Below are 11,117 nucleotides of genomic sequence, written 5' to 3'. Positions count from 1 at the left end.
TTTTTTATAAGTGTGGCTGAATAAATCTTTAATACGATTGGTTTTCGTCTTCCTCGCTGGAGGTAATTGTAAGTGTAGAAACCAATTAACTCACACCGAGCTGCTCTTCATTGCTCTTTCCGCGGGACGCCAAATTTGCTGACCAAACCAGACCAAATTTTGAATCAAATCTTTATTATATTGATTGATTGACAAGTGAAAAATGGGCAAGGAAAATGAATCGGACGGTGCGAAAAAAAGGAGGAAGTCCGTGAATACGAATAGCGGAACGTCGATAAAGGAAGGAGATTTGTACAAGGTATAAACGTCAAAAGTTTGTTCGAAAAGTTAAAAGACAATATTTAGGTTATAATGTGTTCACATTTCTATATTTCTGACGAAAATAGACTGTAACTTGAAAAATTGCACAGATGAAACAGAGTTACGTAGATAAACAAAATTAGACAGCAAACATCTGCACCAATTGCTGAACAATCACCAATTAATGATTGTTTAATAAAAATAAAACTAAAAAATAAATTGCAAATTAATTGACATTTTAATAGAAATAATTTTTATCTAAATTTGGTCAAAATATTTTTTACTTTAAAATGTAATTATATAACTGTAACAAGTTATCTTTATTTGTTCATTGATTGATTAAATTCTTATTTATCTATTTGCTATGTAATCTTCCTATTATATTATTAACTACAAATGTTTGATTGAAAATAGTAAATTATTCTTTCTTCTTTCACTATTAACTCATCAACTTTTGTTTTGATAGACAATAATCAGTTACGAAGAAAAGGAAGCTATTGAGAGATCATCAGAAGATGATTCCGAATGCTTTTTGGCAACCTGTAATGATATTCGAGCAGCAATGGCTAAAATAGCTAAGTTGAAGTCTAGTGGTGGTGATTCAAATGTTTGTAACATATATTATTTTTATATTTATCAAATTTGCTTTAAGCTTATTAAAACAAATGTTCTTCAGAAAGATGAGATTCGTGAGCTACAAATTCAAACATCTCTGGCTTTCATAGAACTGAAGAAGCTAAATCGCATGGAAAAATTTCGTACAAAATCTGCACGTGACTCGCTAGTGGCTGCAAAAAGTAGTGTAGACAGCAAACATCTTCATTTGCAGAATCTATTATATGAAGTCATGCATCTGAAGAAAGAAGTTATTAAATGCCTTCAGTTCAAGTAAATTCTCTTATCTTAAAGTAAAAGAACCTCTTGACTCTTTATAATTTCTCTAAACAAAGAAAAAATTACTTTATTTTTATTCTTTTAGATCCAAAGATGAATTAATAGAACTTGTTTCGGAAGAGGAATTTTTTAAAGAAGCTCCAGAAAATATTTTACGACCTGTATATACACATAAATAGTTTATAGTAATAACAAGTATAAAAAATTAATTTTTTTATTTACAATTTACAAATATATTTTAGGAAATAACAAAGAATAATCCTCATCAATTAAGACTGGCTCGTTTGGAGTGGGAATTGACACAACGAAAGCAATTGGCAGCCCTGTGTGATGAATTGACAGAGAGTAAAAAGGCAGTAGCATCCAATATTGAAACGAAACAGACTCGCTTAGATAATCTTGCACCGCAATTGCGTTCTATATTGGAAGTAAGAAAATTAAAAAAATTTATTAATTTAGAAGCCATACAAAATGTTACATTGTTCATTTGCTATAATAACAGTATAAACTCAAAAGCTATTTTTTTAATTTTTTTTTTTAAGAAAAAATTTTGGTGAGAATTTACTGAGAGTTAAGAACCAATACTACTTTTTTTTTCTACAATCAACAGAATTATAACACATGTAAAAATTGCATTTAAAAATATTACATTCTTACCGTTTTTCTATATAATTGATTAACTGAATTTTTCAGGCGAGTAAACCATTACAAGAAAGTCTTGGATTGCCATTGGACAAAATTCGTCAGGAGCATCAAAAGGCTTCGTTGCTCGCATCACCACTCTACGTATTGTATGCAAAGGCGTCTGCTTACAGGGATGCTTATGGTATAATTTGTACATAATATTGGGTATTTCTGTGACTGTTATGAGATAAATTTTTTTATACATATTTTTTAAAATATCTTTTAGATAGTACATTATTGGTCAAAGTGGAAGGTGACGAGGACGAAGCGAAACGTGCGAACAATCATGATGGTTTACAAGAATCTGACTCGGATCCTGAGAATCAATCGGAAAATATTGTGGAAGAGATGCCAGTGCATAAAAAAAGACATCACAGATTATCTCGGGAGGCCAGACAAGAAGAAAAGCGTTCCAAACTATTGCAGCGACATCCGTTGCATGTAAAAATAGTTATTACATTAAAAAGTGAGGATAAACAATTTTGAATCTTACCAAATAAAATAAAATCTTAAAAAAATACTTTTAAAAGAATTAAAATTACAAAATAGAAATATATTTATTTTATATTTATTAATTTATTTAACTTGCGATTTAATTTCTTCAAAGATCTTAGGAAAAGGAAAAGAAAATATTTATTGCAAAATTAACTTTTTAGATGAGACAAGGCTAACTCTTCATTTTTATTACATGATACATTTAAAAGTCGTTACGGTAGAGTCAAAACTCGAAACGGAAGACTTAGGAGGTATTAGCGCTGGGTATGTAAAATAAATTACTTAAATATTTACTTCTCTTTAATTTTTATTATTTTAATATTAATTTATTGAAATTTTGTGTATATATACAAATGTACACAAGTGAAAATACTTTTCTCTTGTTTTCTTTTATTTAGTAAATTTAGAGATAACTTTTTCAAATCCAATTTAATTAACAGAGATATGCTAGTATCCGAATCGGTTCTTCGCGAATTGTACCCGCGGGATTTAGGATTAGAAAGTCCGAATCCTGCCAATCAGTATCAACTGTCGCGACATAACTTGGGACCGTTTTCGTCTCTGGGACTGGGCATTCCCTACAAATGGGCACAAAGAATGGCTGGTCTACACTTTGTTTCATGTGACACGAACGAACCACAACAAAAGGTACACATATTTACATACCTGTGTAACATAAATATTAAAAATAACTATCATATAAAAAATACGATAGTTAATCTTATTTATTGATAAAAAATAATTGCTCTGTTTGTAATATAAAATTATAATTTAAACAAATAACACACGATTTGATAAATAATTAAAGCAACGTATTCTAATTAAAATTCAACTTTATTATTTTATCTATAGCTTACGAGTCATGAATTGGCACAAGACTGTGTAGAGAATGTGTTAAAAGAAATTAAACGGCGTATAAAAGCGAGGTTGGACTTGTGTATGGAAATACGACAATTAGAGTCCGGTAATTTGCCAATTTTTATCAGTACAACGGATCCCTTACCGCAGAAGATCTCAACGTCGTTGCATCGATTTACGACTATGACCTGGAAAAATTACTCCAATTATGTGGCTTCACCAGAATTTTATCAACGGGGATTAGTGTTGTCTGTTGATATCTTTTATGAAGCTGTACTTCGTCGTGGCAGTAGTACGATAATTATTTTATCAAATTTCCTATATATAGATAAACGATTAATTTTGAACATTTAAATTTCATAATCTTTCTCAGGCGAGCTCATAGCCAGAATCGCTATCAAGCCAGATTACCCAAAGATAGCACCGGTTTTTAATATAAGCGTCAGTCCATCAGTGCCAGCATCCGCCGATATCATCAGAGACATCGAAAGGGAAGTCAATGTAATGTGGACCAAGTCCCCAACATTGACGGCGCAAATACAACGATTGAGAGCATGTTTCGACATCTACTTAGAGACTGAGAGTATGGTGCCAAAGGAAAAAATATTTTTCCATCCTGTAAGAGGACGGACTCGTGCTCGACCATACAAATATCTACCTTTGGGAGGAGGTATATTTACTCATCGTTGAATAAACGTATGAATGTCATCCAAAGTATGTTTTTTTCACATTTTTCTTTATTAGTTTATAAGTACTTATAGGAGATATAGAATATTGTTTTATAAAATTATATTTTTAACTTTCTTGAAAGAAATTATATCTTAAGTAAAAAATATTAAAATCTTAATTTACTTAAGGGAATGCTAAAGTTCCTGTCAAACTTGATCGGTTGATGACGTAGCGTTATTCGTTATGCATATCATTAATAAGATTTCGTATGTATTTCATTTGGAAATCCTTTTCTAGAATTAAAGTACATTTATTAATATCAATCTATAAATTGGACTCTTTACCGAAAATGAAAAAAATTTAATTCTGTAAAAAACTTTTGCAATTCTATAAGCCCATTAAAAAGTTTATTTAAAAAATATCGGTAAAACAGACTTTAGGATTCCCTTAATAATATTAAGTAAAAATTCAATTTTTATTTTAGAAGAAATCAAGTAAAAAGTTAGAAACTTTTAAGCAAAACATGTAAATATTTTAAATTACATATTTTAAAAAGATATTGCTTATTTTTCTTTTATCAACATTAAAAAAAATATATTTATACAGAGATAGACGTGAATGGTCGTGCGGCTGGAGCTTTGGAAATGGTTAAAAGATACGTGCGCAGAGTGTTTCTCAATTGTTTGTTCTCGAAAGTCAGTTTATTACATTCCTTTTTCATGGAAATATTGTCCGATTTAATATAGTTGAACTGTTCCCAAAACTTGTCCAATTTATCAAACGGTTCTGACATCTGTGTATGCAAAATCTTATTTAAAATCTTATTTAAAAACTAGAGACACACGTTTCATATTCGCATGCAATACCCACGCAACTCGTGAAAGCTCTTCTGGATCCCGTATCGCGTAAAGTGTATTTTTGAATGGTTAGCGAGAACGGTTCCAAATTTGAACACATTTTCAGTAATGAAAGTAATGCCGAGCCTTTTTCTGAAATCCTTTGCAGTTCCTGCAAATTAAAACATTTCTAAAATATCTACTTTTTCTCTGATAAAAAATCCAAATAATTTAACACTTTCAAAAATTATTCAATTTTTCAATTAAAACGTTACTTCAGTAAAAGTTCGACAATTTAATATATTTACTTTTAGGACGCTAGCGCTAATAATAGTCAGTTTTTTCAGCTGGGTAGTGTCCAATACTTGATTCACAGAAAAAATCTGTCTCATATCTTCGGCTCTCTTCCTCAATTGCACAATCTGATGATTCAATTCCTTTATAGTCTGCTCCCTTTTTTGCGATAACGTATGTGTATCCTGTTTCAGATTCTTAATCGTGCTTTGTAATTGTGCTTGCAACTTTGGATATTGTGCTACATCTGCACGATGAACGTCATCCTGTTCCTTCAAGTATTCGAATTGCTTTCTCTTATTTCCTGTATTTTTTTCGTATTTGATTATCGTTTCATTAAGTTGTTGCCACAATTCTTCAATCTCGTTGGAAACATAATACATCAAGCGCGACAGGGAATCTTCTTTCTAAAATATTTTTTATCAAAAAAATTATGAAAAAGGTTCTTTTTCTTGTTTATTAAAATTCGATTAAGTTCTTATATTATGTGGAAAGATGAAAGAATCTCCTTATCCATCTATTCTACAAAAGATACATACAAAGATGAGAAATATCCATACCAAATATACAATGCTATATATATTAGTGGCATTCTGAATTTTCGTTTGCGTCAATACATTTTCCAGTTTTTCGTTTTGCCCAAAAATTATGTTCTGCAGCTGATCACAGTGCTGCTGTAAATTCTTTCGTGCTCTACTTAACTCGGTCATCTCACCCGAAACAATACGATTGCGTTCGCGTGAAAAGGATTCACGTAGTTGGATGCATTTCTGCTTGTATCTTCCTATGTAACATTAATAATTAATAGTTGTAATATTTGTACAATAATACATATTTACAGAGATGTGAGCTACCGATTATTAGATCCATCATTTGAATGTGGGCCTCTTGCAGTCTTCTGTGATCCGTGTCGGCTGCTTCTAGTTCACTATGTAAACGCTGTATTACAGAATCTTTAGTCTTTATTAAGCGATCGAAATTATGCCAAAGGTATTCTACGTCTTCGTGAAGTTCTTTACATTTTATTCGGCGTAGAATAAATCGCCATTGTTCATTGATCTTGGCAGTGTTTAATCGTGAGAACGCTTCCTCGCGTTTTAGTTTGTTCTAGAAATTTCAAAATTGATTTCTGACAAAATAAAAATTGTCATTGCATTATATTTTGTGCTGAGATCTACCTTAAGAAAGGCTGCAATCAACTGCTGTTTACGTCGTTTAGCCTCTAGCTCCAATTCGGCTCGGTGCTGTAAGTAACGAGCACGTTCCTCATCGCTCATACGAGCCAACTTGCTTCCCTTTCCCTTCTTTTTCTTCGGCATTTCTCAGCGAATAAAAAACTTTACACTTGTGCAAATTTGTATTCAAATCATTTATTCTTAACAAGATACAAATTTCCTCATTAGGAATGTAAAATAGCAACAGTGAAACAGTTAGACAGCCATATAGCCCATATGTTTGATCAATAACAGAGTTTAACTTGTATAAGTATAAAGTCTCATGTATGTATGTATATGTGTGTATATATGAAACATTTATAAAAATTTATTCATTTCAATTAAACTTGATTTGATTTGAGCAAAATATTACATAAAATATAATTTTTATTCGTATATAAAATCTTATATAGTTATGTAAAATTTTAAAAATATATTCTCGCATTTTTGTCTTAGACATATTGTACACAATTCTGCGTATATCTTTTAATATGATATAAATTCGCATCAAATATTTTCCTATCCTATGTTAATACGCTCGAGAATAAAAAAATTATATATATATTTTTATATAATAACGTCAGAGAAAAAATGGAAATAGTATTTTGGCATCTATAAGATAAGGATCACAATGGTTTCGAGATAAGGAATAAAAATTCGCATATATGAAATTTGTACATGCAATACTAAATACCTTTTGGCTAAGGCTGCGAATAAAACAAGGCATAAAGAATAAGGAACTATCGAATTTGAAGCTCGTATGGAATTTTTTCGCATTCTCTTCGCGAAAATATAATAGTTGCCCCGCAACGTATAGTAGATTCTATAAGGCTCTTTGTGTTACTCTATTTGGTAGAAGACTTAAATGCAATTCAAGCGATAAAGGCATCGATCTTTTAGCCGTGAACTGTTACTTTACAGTTTAACAACTAGCCGTATAATCGATGACACTTACGTCATGTATTCTTTTGCAATGTCATAGATCTACTGTCGATTGTCTCTGTGGACAATGGTCGCTCTTTCGTTGTTGGTATAAAGCTTTGAGTACGTCGGATTCTTTCACCTCCTCTCAAAGGACGCGTCACGATTTGTGCTTCCAATAAAAGTTGAGCCTCTTCGGCGTGCTTTACATTTTCACGCGCAGCGCGTAACTCGGCATCTAAATGCTTTTTTTCTGCTTCTAGCTGATCAAGTCTCTGTTCAGCATCTAAAAATGCAAAAATAGCAATTTTTTAACAGAAAAATTGGAGAATTAAAAAAGGTAACAATAAAATTGAAAATATAGAATGTAAAGAGGCTGAAGAAACGCGTACAAATTATGCAGATTTTATTTAAATTATAATAAGATAAGATTTACAATTACAATTGGATATATTATATACCTTTCAACTGTTGCTTGTTTTTTCTTTGCATTCGTTCAAATTCCATTGTCTTCATCTTCTCCATCTCTAGCAATTCCTGCTGCTCCTGCTGCAATCTTTCCAATTGTTCTCTCTTTTCCCATTCTTCGCGCAATACTCTCGCTTGTAAATTTCGTACTGCAACATACATATATGATGTAACGCACTTTGAAATTATGATATCTTATAAAGAAACATAATGCGATAAAAATGCAAAACGAAACAGTCCCTTACCTATTTCCTCATCACGTAGAGCCTGTTTTTCTTCTTGCAGTAACATTTCTAGTTTCTGTTTAATATCTTCCAGCTGTTGAACTTTGGCACTTTCCTCTTTCGACAGAGTTTCCAATTTCCGAGCTTGAATCTCAGCGGCGATTCTAGCTTGTCTCTCGTGCTTAAGTTCCAACTTTATCTTGTCTTTTTCCTGTTTAGTAGCCTAGCAAATAAAAGCGATATGTAATTAAATAAATTTTAACTGAAATTGTACAATTCAGACAAAATATTAAGGAGTTGCAAGGAGCTGAGAGTCACAAAGATAATTATGTATATCATAATTGAATATATGACAACCAGTTTTTATACATGGATAATAACACGATTAAACTATTAAATTATAATGCATTGATATAATTGGCAAACAATAATGACTTTTGTAAAATTGTATATCATTTTATTTCTGTTTTGTGAATCATATTATGTTATACTTAAGATAATTCAATTGGGGTTGAAACGTCTGTTAATATTGAATTAAAAAATATATCAATGAATTTTTATTTACATGAAGATTTTGCATGACTCTCATAGCCTCTTGATATTTTGTTTAAATTTTTTCATTCTTCTAAGGCTGTTGTGAGATTGTTTGAGATTTTGTCTAAATTTTCTAACAAAAACATATATTTTTTATTATTAAATTTACTTGTCGCAAAGATCTTCTTTGTTCGGCCAATTTTCTCTGATAATCGATTTCGTTCGGATGCTGAATAGCCGTTTGCAATGCTGCGAGCCATTGCAATCTGCCTTTATAATCCTCTGCCACTAGCTCTATGCATTTGTGTTCGGGAGTGCTAAGAACAAATCTTCTATCGGGTTTTCCGTTGTTGGTTAGAGTATCGGCCCAGCAATTGATATTTAGCCGGATTACTCCGGATGGTTCTTTTTGTTGAGGATCTTTGTAATATGTCAATTCACCAGGACGCAACACGAACCAAAAGTATCGTAATGTTGGCAACAGGAAACCTTTCTTCATCAAGTAGCCCTGCAACGATATTTTGTTTACAAAATGTATTATTTTGTATACATGTACATTATATATGACATATATATATATATATTTTTTTAACTAAAGCATGCACCTGTATAAAAGTAAAATCACAATATGCAGCAACATTTTTCTACAATCTTTTTCCTGTCGCTGCATCGATTTATTAGCAAAATTTTTATTTACCTTTTTCAATACATTCTCTATGTAAATCTGATAGATATCGTCGATCGCCTCCGTTAATGCCATTGTGTCCGATGTATTACCACCACTATACTTGGATTCCAAAACCGCCAGGAACGTGGAAAATCTTCCCGATAAACAAATTGCATTTTTTAATATTTTTATCTTGATAATGAAACACTTTAGAAACGAGAATAAATTACCTAAAAACACCAATAGCTTCTGACAGAGTCGAGAAATCTGTTGCATCCCACTGCAGACCCAAGGACATTACTAAATGGGCCGCGATTTGCGCTACCTCATCACTGTGTATTATCACCTGTATTATCACAAAGCAATATGTCAGATATCAAAAAATTGCAAAAGAGAATTATTTATTTAAATTTGCTGTAACCAATTGCTAACCAGGTAAGAATCTGTCGTGTCTGATTTTGTCTCAGCCAACAAGCAGTAAATTCTGAATAACTGGTAAACACTGTGATCATTGAAGACTGGATGTGATCTCTCCAAATACATCTTTTTACAAACTAGCCAGCAGATTTCATCTATTCCTTCTTCCAAGGTCTTCAACGTTTGTACAGGGGTAGTGTTGGCTACAGAGGAGAACACCTGAAATGACCAATTTTTTGCTACAGAATGCGTCCAGTTGGACAAAAAAAAACAAAGTAAATGCTCTCGATTATAAGGATAGAGAAAAGAAAGACTTTTGAAACAAAACTTGACAAAAAATGTAAGATGCTTGATGAAAAATGCATATTTTTTTTAATAAGAAAAAATAAAGAAGCTTTCATATCTCTTGTGCATGTTTTATTTCTTGCATTACAAGGATCCTGCTGTACTTCATTTGCCAAATGTTTGCTACAATCAAATATTTTCTAGAATCAGTATGCAGTAAATAATTATGTTTGATGTTTCTCAACAGTTTGAAATTATCTGTATATAAAATTCTCTACTATTTCTAGCATTTGCTTTATTTTATTAAAAACGAAAAAAGCTTATGGTAGATGCATTTTAGAAGAGATCTTACTTCTTTCTTTAAATAATAGATGTACTGATCAAATGTTAAATTCTGTGTACTGCGGTAATGCTCCAAGCCTTTCTCTACACCATACAAATCCATAATTGTACCAATGTTCGCCGTCAGTACCTGTCAAAATCAAATGCATCAAAATAAACAAGTAGGCAAAAAAAGACAAAAGATGAACAGGTAATTCTGTACAATATATTAAATTATCGATATTAACTGTGTAATATTGATTTATTAAGCTTTTCGTGTAAACGATTTTTTAAAATCTTTTCCGGCGATCTCGCGTAAACTCTTCAAAAGTTCATTCACCTTTAATTTGGATTTGGCGACGGTGTTTGTGGTATCGGCCTGTAGCGCATGAAACGCATGCCAGATACTGTTGGTAAGGTTTTTGAGTAGATGACTCATTGCAATCGCGATCGGCAGCAATAGATGTCTGCGTTTCCGTTCTTCCGATCTTCCCTCGTCACCAGCTAGAGATGGTATTTCTTCGCAACACTCTGTAATACCTTTACCTCTCTTATGTTCGTCTATCACATTCGCTTATCGCGCCTCGCGAGCATATTTATCTCTCGCTTCTAAATAGCCGCGAATGGCGTATCCCTCTTTCCCGTCTCTGTCCCTTCCCCGTCTCACATCGCAGTTTGTGCTGAGCAGTGTTCCTTCCCGAGAAATCTGCCCTCCTCCTTTTTCTTCTTCTTCTTTGCCCTTTGGATTGCCGTCCCTCCAGGGATAAAGTATCATTCAGCTTTTAAAATTGTGAGTCTGCAACTGTTTGGCTACTGGATCCTCTTTTTTTCTTTCTTGGGATACTTTTGGTTGCGAGGTGGAGACGATCTTTGGGCCCCCTTTATTACCTACTGCCCTCCTTGAGTGCCCTATCACTTGCTGTCATTCGCTGTCATTCGCCACTGACCTGCACTGACCACACCACACCACAGCTGGTCTCACGCTTGTCAAGCAGTGTCAAGGATGACGCACAACATGGCATGCACTTTAAGTAAA

The 11,117-nt window shown here is 32.6% G+C and overlaps 3 protein-coding genes across 6 annotated transcripts; 1 reads left to right on the top strand and 2 right to left on the bottom strand.

The window, feature by feature from the left end:
• The first annotated feature begins 64 nt into the window (after positions 1-64).
• On the top strand, positions 65-4,626 carry LOC105828672 (THO complex subunit 5 homolog). Of its 3 annotated transcripts, XM_012667137.3 has the most exons (12): positions 65-298; positions 767-907; positions 977-1,188; positions 1,280-1,355; positions 1,437-1,622; positions 1,888-2,020; positions 2,105-2,344; positions 2,535-2,637; positions 2,814-3,021; positions 3,226-3,523; positions 3,605-3,945; positions 4,507-4,626. In XM_012667137.3, the coding sequence occupies exons 1-11, from the start codon at positions 203-205 to the stop codon at positions 3,919-3,921; spliced, it is 2,010 nt and encodes a 669-aa protein (XP_012522591.1). In that variant the 5' UTR covers positions 65-202; the 3' UTR covers positions 3,922-3,945; positions 4,507-4,626. The 3 variants fall into 3 exon arrangements, with proteins under 3 accessions (XP_012522591.1, XP_012522589.1, XP_028047430.1); XM_012667135.3 differs by lacking the exon at positions 4,507-4,626 and having other exon boundaries at positions 3,605-4,459; XM_028191629.2 differs by lacking the exons at positions 977-1,188; positions 1,280-1,355; positions 4,507-4,626 and having other exon boundaries at positions 3,605-4,459.
• Positions 4,373-6,385, bottom strand: LOC105828674 (dynein regulatory complex subunit 2). Its single transcript, XM_028191631.2, has 6 exons — positions 6,209-6,385; positions 5,885-6,137; positions 5,591-5,814; positions 5,045-5,437; positions 4,771-4,908; positions 4,373-4,693 (listed from the first exon to the last, which is right to left on the bottom strand). Exons 1-6 carry the CDS (start codon positions 6,347-6,349, stop codon positions 4,499-4,501), a joined length of 1,344 nt encoding a protein of 447 aa, XP_028047432.1. The 5' UTR covers positions 6,350-6,385; the 3' UTR covers positions 4,373-4,498.
• Positions 6,385-11,056, bottom strand: LOC105828673 (differentially expressed in FDCP 6 homolog). 2 transcript variants are annotated; one of them, XM_012667138.2, is made up of 9 exons: positions 10,422-11,056; positions 10,113-10,232; positions 9,491-9,694; positions 9,289-9,404; positions 9,089-9,212; positions 8,561-8,899; positions 7,879-8,080; positions 7,627-7,782; positions 6,385-7,451 (listed from the first exon to the last, which is right to left on the bottom strand). In XM_012667138.2, exons 1-9 carry the CDS (start codon positions 10,518-10,520, stop codon positions 7,201-7,203), a joined length of 1,611 nt encoding a protein of 536 aa, XP_012522592.1. In that variant the 5' UTR covers positions 10,521-11,056; the 3' UTR covers positions 6,385-7,200. The 2 variants fall into 2 exon arrangements, with proteins under 2 accessions (XP_012522592.1, XP_028047431.1); XM_028191630.2 differs by lacking the exon at positions 10,422-11,056 and having other exon boundaries at positions 9,491-9,943.
• Positions 11,057-11,117: the final 61 nt, after the last annotated feature.

The sequence above is a fragment of the Monomorium pharaonis genome, chromosome 11, assembly GCF_013373865.1.
Source record: "Monomorium pharaonis isolate MP-MQ-018 chromosome 11, ASM1337386v2, whole genome shotgun sequence".
Classification (NCBI taxonomy): Eukaryota; Metazoa; Arthropoda; class Insecta; order Hymenoptera; family Formicidae; genus Monomorium; species Monomorium pharaonis.
Note: the sequence above shows the minus strand (reverse complement) of the source record. Positions and strands in the feature narration are given on the sequence as shown.

Coding starts and splice junctions, on each gene's coding strand:
- LOC105828672 (XM_012667137.3), top strand. CDS start 203: ATGGGCAAGGAAAATGAATCGGACGGTGCGAAAAAAAGGAGGAAGTCC. Junction 908..976: donor CTAGTGGTGGTGATTCAAAT/GTTTGTAACATA, acceptor AATGTTCTTCAG/AAAGATGAGATTCGTGAGCT. Junction 2,021..2,104: donor TGCTTACAGGGATGCTTATG/GTATAATTTGTA, acceptor AATATCTTTTAG/ATAGTACATTATTGGTCAAA.
- LOC105828674 (XM_028191631.2), bottom strand. CDS start 6,349: ATGCCGAAGAAAAAGAAGGGAAAGGGAAGCAAGTTGGCTCGTATGAGC. Junction 5,815..5,884: donor AATGATGGATCTAATAATCG/GTAGCTCACATC, acceptor AATGTTACATAG/GAAGATACAAGCAGAAATGC. Junction 4,909..5,044: donor TTAGCGCTAGCGTCCTAAAA/GTAAATATATTA, acceptor TTTAATTTGCAG/GAACTGCAAAGGATTTCAGA.
- LOC105828673 (XM_012667138.2), bottom strand. CDS start 10,520: ATGAGTCATCTACTCAAAAACCTTACCAACAGTATCTGGCATGCGTTT. Junction 9,213..9,288: donor GAAGCTATTGGTGTTTTTAG/GTAATTTATTCT, acceptor TTTATCGGGAAG/ATTTTCCACGTTCCTGGCGG. Junction 8,081..8,560: donor AAAGAAGATCTTTGCGACAA/GTAAATTTAATA, acceptor TTTATTTGCTAG/GCTACTAAACAGGAAAAAGA.